Source organism: Mustela erminea, chromosome X (assembly GCF_009829155.1).
Source record: "Mustela erminea isolate mMusErm1 chromosome X, mMusErm1.Pri, whole genome shotgun sequence".
NCBI classification, from domain to species: domain Eukaryota; kingdom Metazoa; phylum Chordata; class Mammalia; order Carnivora; family Mustelidae; genus Mustela; species Mustela erminea.
Window position 1 is genome coordinate 99,830,168 of NC_045635.1, and position 26,218 is coordinate 99,856,385.

The 26,218-nt window shown below is 40.8% G+C and overlaps 1 protein-coding gene across 2 annotated transcripts; it reads right to left on the minus strand.

Moving 5' to 3' along the window:
* Positions 1 to 107: 107 nt before the first annotated feature.
* On the minus strand, positions 108 to 16,313 carry UPF3B (UPF3B regulator of nonsense mediated mRNA decay). 2 transcript variants are annotated; one of them, XM_032330437.1, is made up of 11 exons: positions 16,054 to 16,313; positions 15,054 to 15,160; positions 14,572 to 14,678; positions 11,034 to 11,132; positions 9,628 to 9,738; positions 8,139 to 8,182; positions 7,483 to 7,665; positions 7,042 to 7,080; positions 5,038 to 5,198; positions 4,421 to 4,715; positions 108 to 1,134 (listed from the first exon to the last, which is right to left on the minus strand). In XM_032330437.1, the coding sequence occupies exons 1-11, from the start codon at positions 16,207 to 16,209 to the stop codon at positions 985 to 987; spliced, it is 1,452 nt and encodes a 483-aa protein (XP_032186328.1). In that variant the 5' UTR covers positions 16,210 to 16,313; the 3' UTR covers positions 108 to 984. The 2 variants fall into 2 exon arrangements, with proteins under 2 accessions (XP_032186328.1, XP_032186329.1); XM_032330438.1 differs by lacking the exon at positions 7,042 to 7,080.
* Positions 16,314 to 26,218: the final 9,905 nt, after the last annotated feature.

A 26,218-nucleotide genomic window follows, 5' to 3' on the forward strand; every position in this document is an offset into this window, starting at 1 on the left:
AGGAGTATCCTTCACCCCCTTTCAAAATACCCAAGAGGTTAATTCAGTATCGGAAATTTAATGTCTCAAAATGAATAGTTATTTAGTAGTTAATGAATACACTTAGCTTCACACTTGAGCGATGCTGATATTTATTGACATCAATGCAAAACAAGCCAGGACTAAAAGTTGCTATTTGACAGGAACAAATATTGGTACGGTTTCCTTCCTGGAGAGGGTGTGCACTCAGATCATGAGACCTAAGATTAGAACAAAGACTGGATTGTCAAGAATCAAACAAGGGTTAAATTTTACTTATTAATATAAAAACTGCTAAAGGCAAAAAAGGAGATGTTTAAAAATACTCTTTGTGCTAAGCTCACGTAAGCAAACAAAAAACTAAAACTAATCCTAAAACTTTAGGACACAGGATATAGACACGACAGGACTGTTGAAATTTTTGTACAGGCAAAAATTTGTTATATCCTCCACTGTCCTTGTACTACAATTACATGCTTGTTGCACCTACACTACACAAAGTCAACAGTTACCACCAACAATGAATGTAACTAGATCTGAACAAGACTTCACAGTGACTCTGTTCCACTCAAATGAAGAGAATTCAATCCAGGATTTCCCAAACCTTGCTTTTAGAACCAGCTGTCTTTATTCCCCCCTCCTTGTGTCATACCTAATGAAGTCCTCACCTGACCTTTCCTGCCTGCAAATTGCAATGCATGTCCTCTCCCCCATCTTTGTCTGACACTTTAAAGTTAATTTGTAGGAACTGCATAAAAAATGAAATTGAACTTCCAACCTGAACCTGCGGTCAGGTTCCTGCTTTGACGCAAAGGAAAAAAACATACTCCTCTGCAGTGTACCCCACCAGCACAGCGATCCCCTTTCTCTCTCTCTACTCCTTTGCCCTGAAGGCACTTCTGGATTGCTTAATACATGCTCTTTGGCTGCCTAGACAGTCAGGACACCTAAGGCCTTCTGGACTTATCACTCCTCTCCTCCTTCTTTTCTATGGCTAATACCACTTTCCTGCTTTTTTTCTACTGCTGAATCTCCAGACTTGGTGCTGTCATCAGGTGGACAGAGTCGATTTCGGCTTCGAGCTCCTGGTTGGTAAAGCTGCATTGCTGGGCGATCCTAAAGTAAAATTAAATGTTAATGTTACAACACCGCTACTCAACATTTATAGGGGATTTACAGAGTCATAAGTTATGTATTGATGTATACCAAAGACAACTCCTACGAGATCAAACCGACAGTGCTGATGGTTAATTTGCCTCTAACTGCCCACTTCCTTTCCCGATCTCCAAATAAAAGCAACCATTTTCTAATTATTATTTTATATCCCTATGATATCTTTTCAATAAATCTAATTTTCTTAACCATCTCAAGATAAACTGAATTAGCTTGAATTTCCTTTATTTCGAAACCTTAGCCATTGCCTGTCTCTCTTCCCCATCAGTAAACTGACTTTAACATTCACTACCACGTAAGATCATCATAGGAGTAAAACAGTAATAAAGAATGCAAAGTCTTAAGTGGAGACCTCCCTGAAATTATGAGCTTGGACCCTATGCAACTTGCCACAAACATGATTATTTCTTAATTCATGTATGGCAACTTACCACCCCAGTCTGAGACTCTCTAGGTGGCATTTTAGATCTCAAATTCCTAAATAAGCCTCAATAAAGTCATCATGTACCTCTTAATTCAAGTAATGTGTGTGGTTTATGACAGAAGGATTCTGGAAAACTTAGACGTTAAGCCCTTTTTGAATTTAACAAAAAATGATATGAGCCTTCCTTACCCTTTCTCCCTGGTGTATGAAAGTTAGCCTTAAAGCATTATTCTCAACTGAACAATTCCAGCAAAATGTTTCACTATTTTTATAAGATGAAATGTTGAAACAGGTTAACATTCCTACATAGTATTTAATGAAATGGATGATGGGGCTCCCACTGGGCAAGGAAGGAACAATGTAAACATCAACAAGGACAATGGTAACAACAAGTTGGAATGTGCCAACTATTTCTAAATCCACAAATTATTGCAACAAAACAAAACTCACTGATTACCTAGAAGTGGCTGGGACACCAGCTCATTACTCTGAATGCTGGTACATAAAGGGAAAGGAACAAGTGTTTATCCTGCCTTTCCTGTATAAACTGAATTTTGGGCTAAATTTTTTTTTTAATTTTTAAAGATTTATTTGATAGAGAGAGCACAAGTAGGCAGAGAGGCAGGCAGAGAGAGGGTGAAGCAGGCTCCCCGCTGAGCAGAGAGCCCGACGTGGGGCTCGATCCCAGGACCCTGAGATCACGACCTGAGCTGAAGGCAGAGGCTTAACCCACTGAGCCACCCACGCGCCCCTCAGGCTAAAATTTTTTATGGTAGATGGATCAGGCTTTACAATACCTAAACCTATTGATCAGTTGTTTTTTCAACTTTATCACCTAGAGAAATTTTAAATCTATAGAAATGTTGCAAAACGTGTGCAATGAATACCTAATACCCTTCTCTTAAGAGTCACAGTTATAAACATTTTGTCACATGCTCCTTCTGTCTCTAGTACACATATATATATGTGTGATTTTTACAGAATCATCTGCAAGCAAGTTGCAGACATTACGACCCTTCATCCCTAAATATTTCAGCTTGTATATCCAAACAAGGACATCCTGTTCCGTAACCACAATACAATGGCTACTGATTGATCAGAACATTACACTAGAAAGACACCCATAGGTCACACGCTTCCTGATATGATGCAACAGGAAGTACACAACACAATCTATGAAATATTCTCTTTCTCAGATTTTATTTTTAAGTAATCTCCACACCCAATGTGGGGCCTGAACTCAAAACCCTGAGATCAAGAGTTGCATGCTCTACTTACTGAGCCAATCAGGCACCCCTCCACCTCATGAAGCATTCTTTTTTTGTTTTTTAAGATTTCTTTCTTTATTTGAGAGAGAGATAGTACAGAGAGAGGGGCACAAGGAGAGGGATAGGAGAAAAGCAGACTCCACTAAGCACAGAGCCTGATGTGGGGCTCAATCCACGACCCTGAGGTCATGACCTGAGTCAACTGACTGAGCCACCCAAGTGCCCCAATCTATGAAGTATTTTTGCCAAAAACTGAGCCTGAATATATTTAGGCCTGTAGGTGAGGAGCCACCTGTTTTTATGAATCAAGTCTGGTTGGCACACATACTCCTTCTTTGACATATTATCTATGCCTGCTTTCCTACAGAGTTTAGTGGTGCAAACAGAGACCATATGGCCCACAAGGCCTCAAATATTTACCATCTGGCCCTTTACAGAAAAAAAATCTGCTGACCCCTGCCCCAGATAGAACTATTAGTTTTCAAGGAAACAGAGAAGATAGAGAAACATATTAAATGGTACCACAGGGATATAATTAGCCCAACCAATTTAGAGCCGATAGCTCCTCTGGGCAAAATGGTTTCGGAAGCAAATAAATGGCAGGAAAACAAAAGGAGGGGAGGTTATTTAGATTAAGAGACTTAAAGGATACAATTTGTGGACATTGTTTAGAGCCCGTAAAGAAGTTATTAGTGAAAAAACAACATAGTAGCTAGGACATTAAGGAATTATTATTAGGGTTTTTTTTTTTAGTATGAAAATGCTATTGGGATTGTATTAAGAAAAAGAACCTGGGGGCACCTGGATAGCTCAGTGGGTTAAGCCTCTGCCTTTGGCTGAGGTCATGATCTCAGGGTCCTGGGGTCGAGCCCCGCATCAGGCTCTCTGCTCAGTGGGGAGCCTGCATCCCCCCTCTCTCTGCCTGCCTCTCTGCCTACTTGTGATCTATCAAATAAATAAAATCTTAAAAAAAAAAGAATCTGTCTCTAATACTGATGTATTTAAAGAAGATGATATGTCTAGGATTTGCTTGAAAATAATCCAGCGGCTCCTGGGTGGTACAGTCGGTTAAGTGTCCCACTCTTGATTTCGGCCCCGGTCCTGATCCCGGGGCTGTGAGACTGAGCCCCTTGTCGAGCTCTGCACTCAGTGTGGAGCCTACTTGAGATTCTCTCTCCCTCTCCCTTTGCCTCTCCTGCTCTTGCTCACTCTCTCTCTCAAATCAATAAATCAATCTTAAAAAAAAAAAAAAAGAATCCAGGAGAGGTAGGGATGGGGCAGAGTAGAAAGGTTGGCCATGAGCTGGTAAGTGCTGAAGCCGGGTGATGTGTGTGTCCTAGTCTCTGTTCTACTTCTGTGTCTGTTTGAAATTTCTACAGTGTTAATAAAAGGACCCAACTGAGACTGAGAAAAGTTGCAGATAGTTCAACTTCCTCTTTAAAAAAGTCTGTCATATACAGTGAGCTGGCCCTTTCCTTTACACTTGCAGGCAAAAAAAAAAAAGCCTCATGAAAAGAGATACAACGAAAAGCAGCACCTTGTTTCTTATGCGATCTCTCTTAACCACTTCCTCTTTCTTTTCAGTTTTTTCTGAGCTGCTTACTGATTCTGTGCTTTCAGTCTTCTTTCCTTTATCCCGAAGGGCTTCTTTCTCTTTTTTCAATTCTTCTTCCTTTCTTTTAAAAGCCTTCTCCTTCTCATAGCGCTCCTTCTGCCTGCGGCGCTCCTCTTCCTGCCGCTTCAGCCTCTCCCTCTCCCGCAGGACGCGCTCTTGGTCGCGCTCATAGTCCCGCTCCCGCTCCCGGTAGTCTCGGACACTCTCCTCTTCGGGCCTGCATGGGAAACAGATCTGAGTGGACACCCTCACAGCCTGTCTGGTCACACATGCACATGTCTCTGATTAGGACTTGGCCACTACAGTGAGGGGGCACTTCTGGAGCAGAGTAAAAAAATATTAGCATTTTGAAAAACAGTTAAAAAAAAAAAGTGCACACCAGAAGTCATTTGCCCAGACTGAGGTGCTAGAATGTTTGAAACCTCTCTCCTCATCCTCCTACCCCTCATAACTCAAGTACGAGTCCCAGACACGGCAGTAAAACTAGCACGTAGAAATATGCTGTAAACAAGTGTATCAAAGAGCCCTTGACTACTGACCTCTTAGGCTTTTCATCTTTAGGTTCACCATCAGAGCGCTTGGGCAGTGTACAACTCTGCCCACTGGCTCTTTCATCATTCAGATTCTCTTTGTCCAGTTTCTTGGCTTTTTCTCTTTTATCTAATTCTTTTTCATCTCCTTTTTCTGGCTTCTTGAGTAGCTTTAAAGAGAACAAATTTATTCTTATTTTGAAGGGTGGGACATTCTCTTCTATCAAAGAAAATAATATACTAAATATTTTGAATCAAGGCTACAGAAGGCCTCTTTCTGCAGATACTCTTAAACTTACAGGTGAATGACTAGAGCAGAAGAGCAGTGACTGACTAAAAGGATGCCATTAATGTGAAAGTGTCATCCACTCAAAGTGGTTTAATCACTTGTGGCAATGGGATCAACACTCCTTTGGCTTTGGATGGGTCAGCCTGTCAGTGAACCGCTGCCCACTTCCAAGTACTCCTTCTGTAGCAAACTGGCATATTGATATCGCTTGATGCGGAAAATAAGCCACAAATTTAAAATGCTAGGCAGATTGCTGTTGGACCGTTTTCTTGTAGTACTTGGAATGACGAATGCCTTTGTCACCAAAGGAGCGATCCATTGCAAGAATAATTTTGCCTTGAGCCTGAGAATAACACACTTATGATGGTACAATCATAGTTTCATTATTTGATTTAAAAATCCAAATACCTCACAGAACTGTGAAGTTCCATCTCTACCGAGTAGGAACTCTGCTCAACATCACACATATATATATATATATGTGTGTGTGTGTACATATATACATACACACACACAAACACACATACATATATATATGAGACACACACATATATATGACAATGCAATTCTAAAATGTGCTTTATAAAGTCCAAATTGCTAACAAAATAGTTTCTTTCTCACACCACTGCCATGAACTTCTCTAGAATACCCCCAAGTGTCGGATATTCAGAGAGATTCTTAGGCAAAATGGAAGAATTTCAAGTCTCAGAGTGAAGGCATCACACAAAGCTTTGTCTCAGGGTGAAGGCGGCTCATGAGTCACCAAGCGAAAGGCAAAGCAGCGCAAGACTGAAGCGCGAAGTACTTCAGCGCGCAGCCACAGCAGACAGCAAGTCCGAGCTGGACACCGAGGAGGCACCAATGTAAAGCGAGGGCTCCCCGTGAGGCTTCATCTGGAGTGTTCTTATTTTTCCAATGAACATCTTTGTTAGAAGCCAGGATGTTCATTACTCTCTTAAGAACATTGATGAATGTTTCTAGTATGGCTGGCTCTACCTTCTGCCTTGCTGACAGGAATAGCAAGTCAGGTCACTTGTGGCATGGCAGAGAGAGAGATCACTAGAAGGAATTAAGATGGGAACCTTCCACCCCACTGCCAAGCTCCTTGTTGCCAATAATGAGCCCGGGAGAGCCTTGTGGGCAACAAACCCTAGCCTGCTTCGTTTTGAGGAGATAAAAGGAGACCCTGCCACCACCTCTGTGAGATTTTTTCTGACCTTCTCTGAAGTACTAGGTACTTCCCCAGAACATTTGTGGGAGCAAGAGCTGCCCAAGCCATGCCCTCAGAAGAGAAGCAGTAAGGCTGCAATTTTTCTACAAGTTTTCTGCTTCCTAGATGCAGCGTGTTCATCAGAATCTTCCGCTCACAGATTCCCGGTAGATGAAAGAAGGTAACGGGGAAGCATGTGACACAGGATATTTATCCCTAAATACTCCCATAAGGCAACCAGTTAGGAGGGGCACATGGAAAGAAAGAGCTAGCTTTCTAGTCCTCTAGCTGTATATTGTGGAAGCTTCTGGGTACCCAGCAGAGCATCAGGAAGGCATCTGGGCTTCCTTCTAAGGTAGGAATTTAAAATGGCTCAGATTTGAAGAAGACTCAAGTCAGGGAAGAGTTTTCTACAGGTTATCATTACCACCACCACCAAAAGGACTTATTATTAACTAAGACCTGTGTGTGTGACATGATACTAGATGCTCTGTATCATGTACTTGGTCCTTACATTTTTCTGATTCACAGCTTGTAACAGAAACCTGTGTACCTGAAGACAGTGGAAAACAAACAGATGAGGCAACTTCATGTATCAAATATGAAGGAAAAGCTGAATAAAACCCATACTTCATGCCAGCCAGCCCTAAGCCCTTACTTATGAAGAACTGAGAGAATAATAATCCAAACATTGAACATTCGCAATGATAATAATAATGCAGTCTTCACTAAAGAAATATCATGTAAGTTACTTAGATCTGTTGAAATTATCTCAAATTTTAAAAAATAATACTATTAGCATTATTGGAAAGATACCTATTGGTTCACCCCTCCCCCAAAGACAACAACAAAACCAAAAAACTATATTTACACCAACACACGATGCATGCATATTTAACGAAGTAGACACATGCGATTTTTAGCAACATGCAGTCAATTTAAGTTATTTTCATACCTTAATCTTTGGTTCATCCTTTAATTTGTCCCTTTCTGGAACTCTGTCTATCTTCTTCAGCTTTTCTATGTCTTTCCTTTTTCGTTTTTCTTCTTCTTTCCATTTCCTCCTCTCTTCTTCCCTTTGTCTTTTCCTTTCTATTTCTCGCCTCCTTCTTTCTTCTCTTTTTTCTTCTCTCATTCTCTGGAAAGAAACCTCAGCATAAGCCTTCAAACAAGATCATCTCCACCAGAAACTTAATCCCGAAGGTATGGTGGGCACCCACTAAATTGGATCGTCTTTCCTTCCTACTTTCTACAAAGGGGCATCCTATCTCTTTAACCCCCTCCCCACCCCATTGTGAATATGAGAATAAAGACCAGGGCCTGCTGGTATCAGTCTCCCACTGTTGACTTGCTGTATTTCCAGAGACTTCCAGAAACTCAAGGGAGTGTCTCTTGAATAAGCTAAAGACTCTGGGTTTGCAGAGTCAATCCTTGGCCCAACAACCAGACCGACGGTGTGGGCCAGAAAGTGAGGCCAGTGAGCCAAATCTTTAAGGAATAAGGGTGGAAAAAGCAGCTATTTCTCCTCTAGGATCCCAGTGTTCGTATGTTTACAGACCATGAACCAATGAAATAAAAGTATTGAGAGAACTATAAAAACAAAAGGTTTACCTGCTTGTTTTTCAGGAAGCTCAAAAGTGGGGTTGTCTTTTTAGCTACATAAATGTAAACAGATTATTAATAATACTTATCAACCCCTAGAAAGGATTCCATTTTCTGACATTCCCTGCCAACCACCCAAGGTGGGAAAAGTATACCCCTTAAAACAGTTCACACGTACGTTATCAGAAAGAAGTTTCACAATATTCTACTTCAGTTCTGAAGATTTAAAATACTTTTTAAAAAGTGAAGAAATTCAAATTAAAACAATTTCTTAAAAGAGCAATTCCTGGTGTTGGTGAGAATGGAGTGCAAAGGACATTCTCTTGTTTTACAGATGGGACTAATGGGACTAGAAATCTGTTCAACTGGGAAGACACTGAAGGAGCTAAAAATATCTAATCTTTCTGACCCCACAATTCCACTTCTGGGAATTTATTCTAAGGAAACCATTAGAGATGGGCATATATTCTGCATCTATTAATAAAAACCATTTTAGGGGGCCCGTGGGTGGCTCAGTTGTTTAAGCATCTGCCTTCAGCTCAGGCCATGATCTCGGGGTCCTCAGATTGGACCTCGTGAGCTCCCTGCTCATTGAGGAGTCTGCTTCTCCTTCTGCCCCTCCCTCCGCCCCCCTCCCCGCTTGTGCTCCCTCTCAAATAAACGGACAAATGAAATCTTTAAAAAAAAGTTTTATAAGAATATGTAATTCTCAATATTCGGAATAATGCTATCTAGTCTTGTAATTAGGGTTTTTTTCGTGTTTTGCGCTTTTTGTTTGTTTGTTTGTTTTTAGAGAGACAGAGAGTAGGGAGGGGCAGAGGGAGGGAGAGAGAATCTTAAGCAGGCTCCATGCTCAGTGTGGAGCTCAGCACAGGGCTTGATCTCATGACCCTGAGGATCATGACCTGAGCCAAAATCAAGAGTCGGGATGGTTAACTGACTGAGCCACACAGGAACCCCACCTTATAGCTGGCTTTCTGAAAGCATACTTCCTTTGGATAAATTCCTAAGAGTGGAAATCTTGGGTCAGGGGCTTTGCTTATGATTAGAGCTGATAGAGGAGTGACGATTTATTACTAGAAGAGTGACAATTTACTACTAGAACATCCAAACTAGACTTTCTCAAGAAGTCTTCAATTTTGCAGTAACTAATTTCACCTTTTGATATTTTCAAAATTTTTTCAGGAATGTGAGCTGCTTGTTACTAGAAAATACCAGTTTATCTTCAAAGGCTTACCAATATCTAAAGGTCCCATGGGTCTTTACGCTTTTTCCACTTATATTTATGTGACATTAAAATAGGTCACAGAGAAATTTTGCCCATCTTCTCAAAGCATTTACATAACCCTGTGAGGCAGGTACTACCTGCATTTTACAGCAGAAGAAACAGAGGCTCAGAGAAGTTAGTGCCTTCCCCATGGTCACACAGCCAGAAGTGGGAGTCAGACAAGTCATCTGAAGAAAAAGCAACTGTCCTTAATTCCTATTGCCCACTTACCTATTAATTCTCTATTTTTTGCTTCTATTTCCTCTAGCAGTGTCTCTGGAGTAGATGTCATTTTCTCATTATCTGCAGCATAGCTTTCCAAAAATTTTCTATATTCTGGATCTAAATCATTGTTTAAGTAAACAGAAAACATAGTAGACTTTAACAAAACTTTCTACATCATGGAAGATTAAAAATAAACCTAAACACACTCACTAGACCATTTAGGGCTTTCTTGGTCCCTTACTCTCAGAACCCCTATCCCCTATACATACTAAGGGAGCCTGGTATAGCATGGAGTCAGGGATAATTAGACACCAGGAATGTGAAGTAGTTTGGTTTTAAAAGTCACTGCTCCAACTAACCCAGAGTTACGTGAGAGTTACGTGAGAACTGAAAGTTGTAGTTATGGGACCTTCACAGTATTAATAGATAGCACGTAAGCAATTCCTGTATGGGTATACCTCGCTTTAAGTAAACCCACCACCTGAAAATCAGGTGTTCCAGAAAGGTAATTTGAGGTCCTACATGCTGCACTGGAGTTGATGGTAATTCCTGAAGGTGTTTTTTAGATGCATCTGACATCAGAAAGGGTAACACATCTGAGTCATTCCATTGCTTGTATTTGTGGAGTTTCTACACACTGTGAAGCATATCACTGATCTGGTCTCCCAGATCTGAATCTGTGATATAACCAGTAAGTACCTGTGTGTTGAACCTTTTCCATGTTTTCTTTATAAAATACCTACTATAAAAAATAATGGAAATCAAACTAGACGATTCCAAAATGTCAATCAGATATAAAATATTACAGCTAAGGCCTTATCCAACATAACATTACACAGAGCTCAAAATATGGACCTAGTTTACCCTGTATGGCAATTATTCTAGTTTTTCAGTTCCTCTATTCCAGTTCAATATAATCACTATGTGTGCAGTTCGCTGCATATTCAAAACCTAAAAAAACAGGCCACTTCAGCTACTTTATATTGTTACCTGAGTATAAAAAAATTTTCCATCCCATCTCTCAATGATAAACCTCCCCTCTATAAAAATGGAAACAAAAAAAAAATCATAAAACAGTATGAGACCTTAAGGAGTTGCACTTTGATACATCTCATTTTCCCCCACTGTCTTCTAATCAACAAACCAGCGGTAATTTACTCCTCAACAGTCAACAATATATTGCTCGACGGTAGAGGAATGAAATGGCAGTAGTTGGAAGAGTGGGAATTCTACAGGAAACCCACTTCCATTGTAACAATTAAACAAAGCTTTCAGCAGTGAATTACATTTCTCGTGAACTGTATTCTGTATGTTTTCCTATTTAAAAGACTGGAATCCAATTAATTCCCACAAAGATGATATCTTTTAAAAACCCATGGCAATGGCATGACATAACTAGAGCTATACTGTACCATCATCAATAGTCCCGACTTTGGTATCTCTTTTCTTAGTCTTCTTTTTTGCAGCTTTTTGAAAAGGTGCAAATTCTACTATAGCAGGATATTCCTGACCTGTTTAGAAAAAATACCACACTTGCTGTAACAAAAAAAGTCACAAAGTGGATGCAAGAGAGTCAACCCACCGCTTTCTAGGCCTCTTTGGTTGGGAGTCATCTGAATAGGGGCCTCTCAATGGGCATAAATCACACGGGCACAACTAAAATCAGTGCGTTACTAAAGGAGCCCAAATTCGCACTGATAACATAATGCAAAGATACAGCAGGGAAATACAATATTCACTTAAATTCAACTTCTACAAGTGTGATGATTTGGGGGGGGAATCTACAGATCAATTTTCATTTAAAAAATACAATCAGAAATCTCTAGACTAATCTATAGAGATACAAAGAAGATCAGTGACTGCCTAGAGCGGGGGGCATAGTTGGGGGAGAGTGGGGAATGACTACTAAGGAATATGGGGGATTTTCTTTGGAGTGCTAAATGTATTCTAAAATTAGATTGTGGCAATAGCTGCACAACTCTGTGAATATACAAAAAACCACTTTAAAAAGTGTGAATTTTATGGCATGTGAATTATATCTCAATAAAATTGTTATTAAAAAAATACACCAGGAGACACCAAAAGCACAGGCAATGAAAGTGAAAAATAGGTAAATTGAACTACATCAAAATTAAGAACTTCTGTGCATCTAAGAACAAAACAGAGTAAAAAGGCAACCTACAGAACGGGAGAAAATATCTGCAAATCATTTAACTGATTAGGGGTCAATATACAGAATATATAAAGAACTCCTACAACTCAGTAACAACAAAAAACCCAATTAAAAAATGTTCAAAAGACTTGAATAGACATTTCTACAAGGATGATATGCAAATGGCCAACAAGCATATGAAAAGATTAAAATATTACCTCACTAACCATTAGGGAAATGCAAATCAAAACCACAATGAGGTATCACCTCACACCCATTAGAATGGCAGCTATTAAAGGAAAAAAAAAACAGAGAATAACAAGTGTTGGCAAGGACAGGAAGAAATTAGAACCTTCATGCATTATTGGTAGGAATGTGAAATGGTGCAGCTGCCATGGAAAACAATATGGTAGTTCCTCCAGAAATTAAAAATAGAATTACATTATGACCCAGCAATTCCACCTTTGGGTGTATATTCAAAAGAAGTGAAAGCAGAGACCTGAATAGATGTTTGTACACTCACATTCACAGGAGCATTATTTACAATAGTCAAAAGGTGGAAGCAACTCAGATGTCCCTCAACAGATAAATGGATAAACAAAATGCAGTGTGTGTGTGTGTGTATATACACACAATGGAATATTACTCTGTCTTAAAAAGGAATTTCTGATACACCCTATAACAAGGATCAACCTTGAGGACATTAAGCTAAATAAGCCAACCTCAGAAAGTCAAATACTATATGGTTCCACTCATGAGGTACCTAGGATGGTCACTTTATACAGAATGATGGTTCACAGAGATAGAATGGTAGTTGCCAGGGGCTGGGAAGAGAAAGGAATGGGGATATGGGGACTTACTATTTAATGGGTATAGAGTTTCAGTCTTGCCACATAAACAAGTTCTAGAGATTGCACAACAGTGTGAATGTACTCAACACTACCGAACTATACACTTAAAATGGTTAAGATGGCAAATTTTATTTATGTGTATTTCACCACACTTAAAAAATGTAAACAAAAAAAGGAATCAGGTTATAATATATGCAATAACACAGATGAATCTTGAAAACATGCTAAGTAAAAGAGGGAGGCACAAAGGCTACGTATTATATGATTCTGTTTATATGAAATGTCCAGAAGAGGGAGAAGGGGAGATGATTGCGGACGGTTATAGCATTCTTTTTGGAGTAATGAGAACATTCCAGAATCACATAGTGGTGATGGTTGTACAACTTTGTGAGTATACTAAAAACCACTGAATTTTACAGCATGTGAGTTATATCTCAATACAAAAAACCAAGTGACTGTTGGAAAAAGAAAATACATCAGATCCCTGCTCTAGAATAATGTCATAAAGGGTATAAAACACTATCATTGGCATGTAGATGTGTGCCAGAACAGAGTAAGCAGAAATGACCAGACGGCATCACAAAGTGGTCAGGGAGGAAACATGACCTTGGAAATCCTAGTGAATGCAGAATCAGATTAGCTTATTAACTGATCTATTTGAGAAGCAATAGATAAACCAGACTGAAGCAGAATGAACTGTGGAAGAGGGGCTGGGGGGAAAAAAAAAACAGAAGTGAGGCCAGGCTCTGAAGGACTCTGACTACCAGGCTAAGGAATTTGGACTTTTCCCCCCTGCAACTGCTATCTTAAATCACTATCTTCAAAAACACTCATTTCATGACGATATAACAGACTGAGTTAGTCATACAAAAATGAAGAAAGAGAAAGAAAAGTCTGTAAGTTTAGAGACAATGGTTGTCTTAAGCATTAGGAGGGAAGGACACAATGTGAAAGTATTAGTAAGTAGATGAACAAGATATTCAAAAACAATAAATTAACAAGATTCATCATGTGTTTAATTACATCGAATAAGAAAGAGAAGAAAAAGTTAAAAGACAGCTCAGATTTCAAGGAACACATTGCTATCTACTGAAATAAAGCTGGAGTGGATAAGTAACTGCTTTTGGTGGAGGAAGGGGACTGGGGATTAATAAAAGCTGATCAAACATAGTGGCAATCCTTCAACTTTTACTGGAATATTCCCTGACAAAGATTTCATTTTCACCAACTTTGAAGTAATATTGAGAAACAGCCCAACAAAAAGATATGTCATTTACCTATGATCACAAAGCCAAAAGAAAAGTGGTAAATGGCAGCTTGGACATTCTCTGGCTAAATTCCCTGACCACTTTGCTGCAAGTGGCAGATAATAAATAAAACGAGAGTTAAGGCTGAAGTTTTTCTTCCCTGTAGACTCCTGGATACAAAGTGGGAGATCATCAAGTTCGATGTTTTAAACACAAATACAAATTAGAAAGTTGAACAGTATTCCAACTGGGAATTACTGGCTTAAAAGATTTAAATTAAAATAAATAAATCAATGTTGGCCCTTGAAGCAAGATGTCAAGTAAATATTTAAAATGTGTCGTACAAATTCAAAGAGTCATTTATCAGTATTACTGCTATAACTAGTAAATAGTCAAAACAACAGATCATCTAATCCAGGACAAACAAAACTGCCACAGGAACAGAAAACAGTGGCAATTTCATTCAGCGGATCAAACTACAAAAGTAACAGGTTAATAAAAATACCCAAGGGCTGTGAAAAGTCACACATCTGTTTATAAGACTGCAGTAAGCTCAGCAAATGTGTAAAACTCTCCAAATGTTGCACATTTTATCACCCAGAATTTTAGAAAAGCTATGAAGGCATTGAGAAAACACTGTGATACACACATTGTCTTAAACATACAAATGACAAACTCCTCTTCAGTTACAAGGACTCACCTTTATTGTCAAGGAATACATAACCATCAAAGCGATCCCTGAACAAAATAATGTCCTCTTGGTTTTTAAAGTTGATGTATGCTCTGGCGTACATATGAGGATACAGACTGCAGAGAGGAAAGCAATTATGTAAATGTGCTTGCAGGTGTCTGGCTGAATTACAAGTATGCATATATTGTAAGACACAAGTTTAAAAATCAAATAAAAACAGTAAGATAAGGGTGCCTGGGTGGCTCTGTGGGTTAAACCTCTGCCTTCTGCTCAGGTCATGTTTTCAGGGTCCTGGGATCCACTCCAGCATCAGGCTCTCTGCTCAGCAAGGAGCCTGCTTCCCGCCCCCTCTCTGCCTGTCTTTCTGCCTACTTGTGATCTCTGTCTGTCAAATAAATAAATAAAATCTTTAAAAAAACACACAATAGGATAAAAAAGAATGGATGAAAATTTTTCATTTACTCCCACCCTCTTTTATTTATTAATTTTACCTAGTATCATTAGAAAAAAATTCAAAATAATCATGCTCCGGCATAGGCTGAAGATGTTCTTGAAGTTGCTCCTTGGTCAAAGTGGGAGGTAATCTCCGAATTACCACCTTAAGAAATGAATGAGGAAAATCAAATTAGTACAAATCAGTTTTCTGTCATACCTGAATCACTGCCCCTGAAAATAGACGGTCTTTAAAAGATGAGCTCACTTATAAAAACCCAGCAGAAAACTATTCTAATGCTCAGAATTATTCAAACATAGTAATAATGCTGTTTTTATAAACTCTTAGAAATGAGAACTGCATGGAGAAAGGAAAATCTAAAGGTTCTATTAAACGGAAGCCCCGCAGTTCACTTGGTTTTCCATCATTTTCTAGCACCCATTTTTCAATAGATTCTATTAGCAAGAAATTAGTAGGCTAACCCTGGTCTTTCTGGGTGCCAGGAACATTTGACTTATTATCGCCCTACCACATCCGACACATCGTAAAACAAAATCCTTCCTCATTCAGTGTAAAGAATTAAAAACTCTAAGGAATACTAAAAGTTCCGTCGTTGCTCCCCAAACAGGATGAAACTGACCTGGCCCCCGGACCATTATTAACCCCCCACCCACTCACGCTCAACTCGCCTCCATTAATACTCCTCCCACCCCTGCTGGCCCCCTCACCATTTAATAACCCCCCTCCAATTAACCTTTTAATTCCTCTTTCTCTTTACTGTCGCTCCCTCTCCATCATCTTACAGCTCTGACCTAAAGCTTCTCGTCTGGGAATTCCCCCCACCCTGTTTTCTCTCACTCGCACCCCGGGGCTTGGCCGAAAGGGGGACCACCCCCCCCCCATCTCGGACGAATGGATGAAAACGGTAACGCGATTTCCACTCAGGTGAAGAAACAGAAGCGTAGACCGGGAGAGAAAGAGGGCAGCCCCATTCCCAACCATCTTCGCGGGTGGCGGACCCGTCCCGCCCTCTCCCGGGCCAACAGCCGGCCAAGCACCTTGCTCAGCGCCTCTTTCTTCTCCTTATTTCGATCCTGCTTATCTTCCCCTTTGGTGGTGTCGCCCGAAGCCCCACCGCCGCTGCCTGTGGCCCCTGGGGGAGTCAACAGGGTTACTCGCTTCTCTTTAGGCCTATGCTCCTTCTCCTCCTTCATGGCCTCGGCTTCGCTCCTCACAGCGGCTGCCCGGCCTAAACGCCGCTACGCCGGGCACCTACGACGCCCGTCCCACTCCCTTCGAGCTCCGCCCCCAACAAGCGCCCCTGGTGATAAGCCAGGCCCCGCGTTCCATTGGGTCCCGCCAGAATCTCGCGAGACTTCAGGGCGCCAAGCTTCCTTTGATGGAAAGGTTTTAGCACCTGGTCTTAACTTCCCGCCTGTCGACTCCCCACACCGCCCAATCCCCTAGCGGCCCATACTCCCTCAGGGTCGCTCTTCTCACGTCATTTACAACTCCGCCATGTTGGCTAGTAGGACTCTTTCACGGACTACAAATCCCGGCGTACAAAGTAGTTGGCCGTTTCTGGCCGCGCGCTCTGGAGCCTGTTATATCAGTGTCTCTGTTTGTAAGTAAAGAGGGGTCTTTACTCTTGAAAGTTCGGTGTTTTTCAGGTCAAAAGATAGAAAAAAAAACATTTTTTTTTTTTGGCAAAAAAAAAGAAGCTAGGTTCTGCAGGCTTTGTTTCCCTCAGGGAACCCGATGTGATCCAAAGTTTACCTCGCTGGGGGAACGACTTGTGCTTTCTTTCTTTTTCGATTTGTATTTTTTATTACCGACTCTAAACTGTACTTTCAGGAAATTTGGAATTTCTTTTCCTTACATTGATTAGGATTCACAGATACTTAACACCTTTCACTGATAATTAGAGGAGTAATATAACCAAAATGTATGAGATTTGTTTTCCTTATACTTTTTTTTTTTAAAGTAAAAGGATTCTGTCATGGTACTCACGCGTCATGGGGAGGAGAAAATAAAATATAATCCAACTTGCTTTAGATGGGTTTACCCTTTTTCCCACTTTGAAAAAGGCCGATTCTTTTTTTTTTTTTTTTTTAAATAGCCGCAGACTGGAAACAATTCAAATATCTCAACTGGCGAATGGACAAACAAAATGTGATACATCCATAGGATGAAATGATACTCCACAATAAAAACGAACTGATAACGTCTGTCAACATGAATGAATCTGAGAATGATTAGGCTGCGTGAAAAAATCCAGGCACAGCACATGCTGTACAATCTCATTTTATGAAATTCTAGAAAAGGTAAAACTATTGATAGAATGCAGATCATTGATTGCAGGGGACAGGGGTGGACAGAAGGAATTGACTGTCTAGAAGGAAACGTTTTTTGGAACGATGAAAATGCCCTTTATCACGATTGTGGTGGTGGTTGCAGGTCTATACATATTTGTGTAAACTTATTGAATTGTACACTTAAAATTAATGACTATTATTATTACTTTGTAGCAAATCCCTCCAATCCTTTTTTTTTTAATTTTATTTATTTATTTGACAGAGAGATCACAAATAGGCGGGGGGGGGGGGGGGGGGGGGCAGGCTCCCTGCTGAGCAGAGAGCCCCCGATGTGGGGCTCCATCCCAGGGCCCTGAGATCATGACCAGAGGCTTAACCCACTGAGCCACTCAGGTGCCCCAGTGACTATTATTATTAATTAAATTAAACTTCAGTCAAGTTCAGCCCCTCAAATTTTAAAAAATGAAAAATATTGTTTCTCTAAATGATAGAGCGTTTGTATTTCATGAAGTCAAAGGTACCATTTGACTCTAAGACCACCATTATTTTATGTACCAAGAAAGAAAAACATGCTGTCCATTGAACTATGAAACATCATCAACTTTTTTTCTAAGATTTTATTTATTTGACAGAGATAGGCAGAGAGGCAGGCAGGGGTGGGGGGTTGTAGGGAGAAGCAGGCTTCCTGCTGAGCAGAGAGCCAGACTCAGGACTTGATCCCAGGACCCTGGGATCATGACCTGAGCCGAAGGCAGCAGCTTAACCAACGGAGCCACCCAGGAGCCCCCATCATCAACTTTTTAAAAAAGATTTTATTTATTTGTTTGACAGAGAGATCACAAGTAGGCAGAGAGGCAGGCAGAGAGAGGGGGGGAAGCAGGCTCACCACTGAGCAGAGAGCCTGATGCAGGGCTTGACCCCAGGACCCTGAGATCACGACCCAAGCAGAAGGCAGAGGTTTAACCCACTGAGCCACCCAGGTGCCCCTCACACCATCAACTTCTAAGATTCATCTTGATTTTGGAGGTGTTAAGATGTGGGGGAAAAAATGTCAGAATGAATTGAATGTATTATTTCTGTATTATGTGCAATTAAGGAAAAAGAAAATGAAATAGGAAAGAAGGGCAAATGATAAGCTAGAACAATACTCAGATACTCATAGGCAGCAGGAATCAAGGTAAGGATGCAATGGAAGCCCGGGCAGAAAGCTGGCTCAGAGCCAAGGTCTCATCTTTGCTGACATCTAGAATATATTACCCAGACTCAATCCTTAAATTTTTCTCAACCTCTATTGCCAAGCAGATGCTTGATTCCTCTTACCAAAATTGTTTCTTTGTATTTGAGATCTGTTTCTTCTGTCTCCAGTACCTGCCTGTTCTTACAAGCCTAGCTTAGGTATCTGCCTCTGCATTTACGTCTTGGTGTCTGCTTCTGTTTTGGAGTGCTCGCTAGCTCTTTTTCCCTTTTCTTTTTAAGATTTACCTATATATTTAAGGGGGGAGAGGACAGAGGGAGAGAGGGAGAAGATCTGACACAGACTCTGCACTGAGCATAGAGCCTGATGCAGGGCTCTATTTCACAACCCTGAGATCATGACCTGAGCCAAAACCAAGAGCTGGACGATTAACTGGCTGAACCACCCAGGTGCCCCAGAGGGTTCGCTAGCTTTAAACCACCCTATGTCAGCTGTCAGAACTGGGTGTCCCAGAGGTCAGTCCTTAGACCTCCTTTCTTTTCTTTTCTTTTTTAGATTTTATTTATTTATTTGACAGACAGAGATCACAAGTAGGCAGAGAGGAAGGGAAGCAGGCTCCCTGCCAAGCAGAGAGCCTGAAGCGGGGCTCCATCTCAGGACCCTGGGATCATGACCTCAGCCAAAAGCAGAGGCTCTAACCCACTGAGCCACCCAGCCACCCCCTTAGACCTCTTTTCTATTTATACTCACTCTTCTGTTAATCTCATCCATTCTGTAGCTTTTCGCTCTTCACTGTCAACTCCGAAATTTGTACCTCCAGCCGCTACCTCTCCCCTGAATTCCAGACTCCTATGCGGCTGCCTGTTTGATATCTCCGCATAGCTGTCTAACATGTTCAGATTCTCTGAACACATCAAAACTGAACACTTGATTTTCCCCCACACCAACTGTAGTAGTTTCCTTTTGCTGCTGTAACAAATTACCACAAATGTAGTGGGTTAAAATAACACACCTTTATTACCTTGCAGTTCTGTAGATGAAAAGTCCAACATGGGTCTCGCTGTACTAAAATTGAGATGCAGGCAGGTGCACCTGCAGACTGAGTTCCTTGCTGGAAACTCTAGGAGAGAATATAGTTTTTTTGTCATTTTCAGAGTTTTGAGGCCGCTCATCTTCCTCCACTCATGGCCCCTTCCTCCATCTTCAAAGCCAGCAACATAGCACCTTTCTCTGACCCTGCTTCAGCTACCTCTTTTTCATTCGCTCTTCTATCTCCTCCTTCCACTTTTTTTTTTTTTTCCAAGAGAATCTTAAGCAGAATCCATGCCCAGTGCGGAACCCCAGGCACAGGGCTTGATCTCACGACCCTTACATCATCAACAAAGTCAAGAGTCAGACACTTTACTGACTGAGCCACCCAGGCACCCCTCCCCTTCCACGTTTAAGGCCCCTGGGATTATCTTGTTCTGAATAATCCAAAATACTCTTCCTGTGTTAATGTTAGGTGATTAGCTACCTTAATTCCCTTTGCCATATAATTTATGTTTAAAAATGAAATTCAGGGGGTGGGGGATAGGGATAGGGTGGCTGGGTTATGGACATTGGGGAGGGTATATGCTATGGTGAGTGCTATGAAGTGTGTAAGCCTGATGATTCACAGTACCCCTGGGGCTAATAATACATTATATGTTAATGAAAAAATAAAATAACAAATAAATAAATTAGACATTTTTATACTAAAAAAAATAAAAATAAAAACAAAATTCAGTTGGCTTTATTAAGGGATTCATGAATTGGGCAGTATCCCATCTAGCAAATAAAGAGCTGCTCAGAAGAGCTGTACAAAATAGAAGATTCTTATAGGTAGGAGGGTGGGGCAAGGAGGTTATTAGCAAAAGGAAATAAATGACTGTTTGAGGCTCAGACATCTTTCTGAGAGGAAAGGAAAGGTAGGGTGTTTATTGTGCTGATTACCTCACTAGTGCTGATCAGGAACTTTCAGCTTGACTGTTAAAAGGTCAAATTCCTGGTATAGATTGAAACTGGGATTAAATCTTGGTTTGCTCTTGTGGTCAGAGGACGGTGGAATTGACTCCAGCTCATGGCTACTCTTTTTTTTTTTTTTTAAATTCTAAACACTTAACATAGAGCTTCTAGGGATTAGGGTGTAGACAACTTTGGGGGGGCATTATATTATCTACCACACACTTTAAAGTTTCTTTTTTTTTTAAGATTTTATTTATTTATTTGACAGACAGAGATCACAAGTAGGCAGAGAGGCAGGCAGAGAGAGGGGAAGGGAAGCAGGCTCCCTGCTGAGCAGAGAGCCCGATGCGGGACTCGATCCCAGGACCCTGAGATCAAGACCTGAGCCGAAGGCAGCGGCTTAACCCACTGAACCACCCAGGCGCCCTAAAAAAAGAAACTTTAGGGGCGCCTGGGTGGCTCAGTGGGTTAAGCCGCTGCCTTCGGCTCAGGTCTTGATCTCAGGGTCCTGGGATCGAGTCCTGCATCGAGAGCCTGCTTCCCCCTCTCTCTCTGCCTACTTGTGTTCTCTCTCTCTCTGTCAAATAAAATCTTTTAAAGAAAGAAATCTTTTTTATTTCTATAAATAAATAAATAAAAATAAATAAAATAAAAATAAATAAATAAATAAATAGCATTAAAAAATAAATGAAATTTTAAAAAATCTTTTTATTTATAATAGAGGGAGCACAAGTAGGGGGAGCAGCAGGCAGAGAGAGAGGGAGAAGCAGGCTCCCTACCAAGCAGGGAGCCCAGCATAGGGCTCAAACCCAAGACCCTGGGATCATGTCCTGAGCCAAAGGCAGACACCTGACTGAGCCACCCAGGTGCCCCATGTAAAGTTTCTTTTTTGTAATTAAACTTAATTAAGGTATAATACCTGTACAGACAAGTGCACAAATAATAAATGTACAACTTGATAAATTTTCACAGAGTGAACACACGTAACCAGCACTGAGAGCAAGAAAGAGCATGGCCAGCAATCTAGATGCTCCCATGGGTTCCCTTCCAGGTCACTTCCTCTACCAAGAATGCCACCATCCTGACTTCTCACACATTGGTTAATTTTGCCTGTTCAGAAATTTATGTAAACTGAACTACACAATGTGAATTCTTTATGCCTAGCTTCTTTCTCTTAACATTTATGGCTGTGAGATTCATTTATATTCTCACATGTAGCTTTGAATTGTTCATTTTCATTGCTGTATAGTATTTCATTGTGTGACTCTACCACAGTGTATCCATTTCGCTATTGGGGGTGCCATTCTGAATATTCCAGTACATATCATTTGGTGATCAAATGTATACATTTATATCAGATACATATCTAGCATTGGAATTGCCGGATCATACAGTAAGCATATGTTCCATTTTAATAAAGGAAAAATTTTACTTGAACTCTTAAGATTCTTCTAGCTGGCCTAAGAATTAAATTGACATAAGACAAATAGGAGAAAAAAAGCCAGAGTTTAATTACATGTGCATAGAAGCCTAATAATAAAATTGAGACCCAAAGAAATGACCAAGACAGATAGCTTTTTAATTTTTTTGCAAACAAATCTGTGAGGAATTGACAGGACAAAGAAAACTTGTGTTTGGGGCGCCTGGGTGGCTCAATCAGTTAAGCATCTGCCTTTGACTCCAGTTATGATCCTGGAGTCCTGGGACTGAGTCACACGTCAGGCTCCCTGCTCAACGGGGAGCCTACTTCTCCCTCTCCATCCTTGCGCCTGCTCATTCTCTCTCTGTCTCTTTCTCTCTGTGTATGTCTCTCTCAAATGAATAAATAAAGTCTTCTTTACAATCTTATGTTTGGGAGCTTTGATTAGTAACGATTTCTAGACAGAGTTTGGGTTGGGGCAATAAACTAGTAAAAATAACAAGACTTGTTTATACAACCTTCTTGTTTATGAAGTCTCTGTTTCTGATGATAAAGATGTCTCTTTGCCTCCTGGTACAGGAAGAGTACCTTTCGCATGGGAGATTTATTCCTTGCTTTCTGGAGACAAAAGGAAGTCAGAATTTCGTGAGTAATTTTAATTCTATATAATCACTCTGCCAAAATGTCACATTTGATGCAGCCTGCCCTTGGTTTGCACACTGCCAAAGAGCTTTCCAATGTGTTTGTACTATTTTACATTCTTAAGAGCCATGTGTGAGTTCCAGTTGCTTGATACCCTTGTGAAAACTAGATGATCAGAGGCACCTGGGTGGCTCAGTGGGTTAAAGCCTCTGCCTTAAGCTCAGGTCATGGTCCCAGGGTCCTGGGATCGAGCCCCGCATCACACTCCCTGCTCAGCGGGGAGCCTGCTTCCTCCTCCCTCTCTGCCTGCCTCTCTGCCTACTTGTGATCTCTGTCTGTCAAACAAATAAATAAAAATGTTTTTTAAAAAAGCTAGATGATCATATAGTGGTAGCCCACTGTTGTTGGTTTTCTTTAAGATTTTATTTATTTATTTGCCAGAGAGAGCAAGTGTATAAGTAGGGAGAGCAGTAAGCAGAAGGAGAAGCAGGCTCCCCGCTGAGCAGAGAGCCCAATGTGGGACTTGATCTCAGGCCCGAGACATCATAACCTCAGTCAAAGGCAGAAGCTTAACAGACTGAACCACGCAGAAGTTCCCCCTTGCAGTTTCACTTGGCACCTCTCTAATGATTAATGAAGTTGCCCACTTTTTTATATATTTCTCACTGTACATCTTTTTAACCTTTTGGTTATTGTACCATATTAATATATTATTTATTCCAAAACAAAAGGAAAAAAAAAACAAACAAAACCCAAGGGGAAGGGTGTGGTATGGCCCCTTTTCATCAGGTAAAGAGGAGAATAAAAGACAGAGCGAGAGAGAGAGAGAGAACTCTTCCAAAGTTCCTCACATCCTTGATAGTCACTGTTCCACTGTATGGTCTACGATTCTTCTTCCCACTTCCCAAGCCAGGCATTATCGTGGTTGGGTTTGTCTCCCCACCCAGAAAAGCAGAAGGGAAAATGTCTACGTACACACAGAAAAACCGTACTGTTTTTCTTCTGAAATTCTACTGAAATTCTTCCCTGGCCTTACTTGAGCAGGCCATTTTTTTTAAGTTGTATTGCTCCTTTTATATCTACTCCTTTCACAAATAAAACTCATGGGGCTCATGTGGGACTTGCTTGGTGTTCAACTTCACCCAGCATAATGGGAACTGTAAGACAACCATTGTTGCAAGATCAAAATGATCTTTATTTATTTATTTTAAAAAGATTTTATTTATTTATTTGACAGAGAGAGAAAGAGGTCACAGGTAGACAGAGAGGCAGGTGTCGGGGCGGGGTGGGGGGAAGCAGGCTCTCCCCCGAGTAGAGAGACTGACGTGGGGCTCAATCCCAAGACCCCGAGATCACAACCCGAGCCGAAGGCAGAGGCCCAACCCACTGAGCCACCCATGTGCCCCCAAATGATCTTTATTTAAACACTCTTGTGTTCACTGTTGTTGAAATTAATTCCTGACCCAGATCAGCTCTGGAATTACCCAGATCCCAAGCAGACATTTAGGAATGGAGTTGGATGATTTATAAAGTACAAAAAGTTATTTCACATAAATACTTGCTGATTTTAATGTTATCTGTAAAGGAAAGGATAATATTTTATTTTGTATATTAGTATATTAAAGGTATTTTCGAGGACTTTGGATTCCAACATAAAAAGGAGGCTTACAAGATATAATTATTTTTTTAAAAAGATTATTTATTTATTTATTTGACAGAGAGAGATCACAAGCAGGCAGAGAGGCAGGCAGAGAGAGAGGAGGAAGCAGGCTCCCTGCCGAGCAGAGAGCCTGATGCGGGGCTTGATCCCAGGACCCTGAGATCATGACCCAAGCCGAAGGCAGCGGCTTAACCCACTGAGCCACCCATGTGCCCCAAGGTATAATTATTTAAAATACCTTACCATCAATTAAGGATTATAAAAAAAGAGGCTAAGCAGCCATTCACCATGTCTGCTCATGACATAAAACAAGAGGTAACAGAAGATATGACATAAAGAATTCATTCACTTTCAGGACCTGGGTGGCTCAGTTGGTTAAATGTCTGACTCTTGGTTTCAGCTCAGGTCATGATCTCAGGGTTGTGAGATCAAGCCCAGAACAGGGCTCTGCACTGGGCATGGAGCCTGCTTGGGACTCTCTCCCTCTCCTTCTGCCCCTCCCCCTGCTTGTGCGTGCTCTAAATAAATAAATACAATGATGTTTATTAATGGAATATTACTCAGCCATAAAAAAGAATGAATCTTGTCATTTGCAACAACATGGTTGGATCTAGAGGGTATAATGCTGAGCAAAACAAGTCAGAGGAAGACAAATTCCATTAGATTTCACTCATATGTGGTATTGAAGAAACAAAAGGGAAAAGAGATTAAAAAACCAGACTCTTAAATATAGGGAACTGTTGGTTACCAGAGAGGGGGTGGGGGGGAATGGGTGAAATAGGTAAAGGGGATTAAGATACACTCACCATGACGAGCACTGAATAATGTATAGAACTGGTGAATCAGGGGCACCTGCATGTCTCAGTGGGTTAAAGCCTCTGCCTTCGGCTCAGGTCATGATCCCAGGCTCCTGGGATCCAGCCCCGCATAGGGCTCTCTGCTCCGCAGGGACCCTGCTTCCCTTCCTCTCTCTGCCTGCCAAATAAATAAAATCTTTAAAAAAAAAAGAATTGGTAAATCACTGTATTTTATGCCTATAATATATTACTATATGTTAATTATACTGGAATTAAAATTTTGTAAAAATTAAAAGAAAAGATGTTGTTTATGTTATATTATAAAAACATGAAGAGGTTTCATGTCAAATAGTAGACAAGCACTGTAACACATTCTATAGGTATAGAAATAAAGGAAGACAATTAGATAAATAATAGTTTAGAGAAATTCAGACTGGGAGGATTTGGAGCTATTTCTTTTACGATTTTACTTATTTCTTTGACAGACGGAGATCTCAAGTAGGCAAAGAGGCAGGTGGGGGCAGGGGGAAGCAGGCTCCCCACAGAGCAGAGAGCCCGATGTGGGGATCGATCCTAGGACTCTGAGATCATGACCTGAGCCGAAGGCCGAGGCTTTAACCCACTGAACCACCCAGGCACCCAGCATTTGGAGCTATTTAAAAAAGCCCAAAGTAAAAAGAAAAATCAAAGAATAATTAAAAAAAAATAAAAATAATAAGGTCAGAAATGTTTCTCATTTATTTATGGTAAACAACTACCAAACAGCCACTACTAATCCTAAGGGGGAAAATGGCTCAAAGTTAATACTTTTCCTAATTTCTAGTAGGGCAGTGTCCCAAAGACCAAAAAAAATTAAAAAAAAAAGCTTCCAATGTTAAAAGATCTCATGGTTCTCATTTTGTCTTTTTTTTTTTAAGGTTTATTTATTTATTTGAGAGAGAGGGAGAACACATGCATGAGCAGGGGGCTGGGCAAGGAGGGACAGAAGAAGAGAAAATTCTAAGAAGTCTCCCTGCTGAACGAGGAGCTAGATGCGGGGCTCAGTCTCACCACCCTGAGATCATGACCTGAGCCCCCAAATCAAGAGTCAGATGTTTAAACTACTGAGCCACACAGGTGCTCCCACATTTTGCCTTTGTAAACATTAGACGCCCTTTGCCTTTTGGTTGCTTCAAATACTATAAACTTTGGTTGTTCAGATAATCATA

Bases quoted from the DNA above. Each gene is read 5' to 3' on its own strand.
- UPF3B (XM_032330437.1), bottom strand. From the start codon at position 16,209: ATGAAGGAGGAGAAGGAGCATAGGCCTAAAGAGAAGCGAGTAACCCTG. The intron at 7,666-8,138 runs GTAAACCTTTTG...GTTTCTTTCCAG, and splicing joins GCTTCCTGAAAAACAAGCAG to AGAATGAGAGAAGAAAAAAG. The intron at 7,081-7,482 runs GTATGAAAATAA...CACTGTCTTCAG, and splicing joins AGGATGAACCAAAGATTAAG to GTACACAGGTTTCTGTTACA.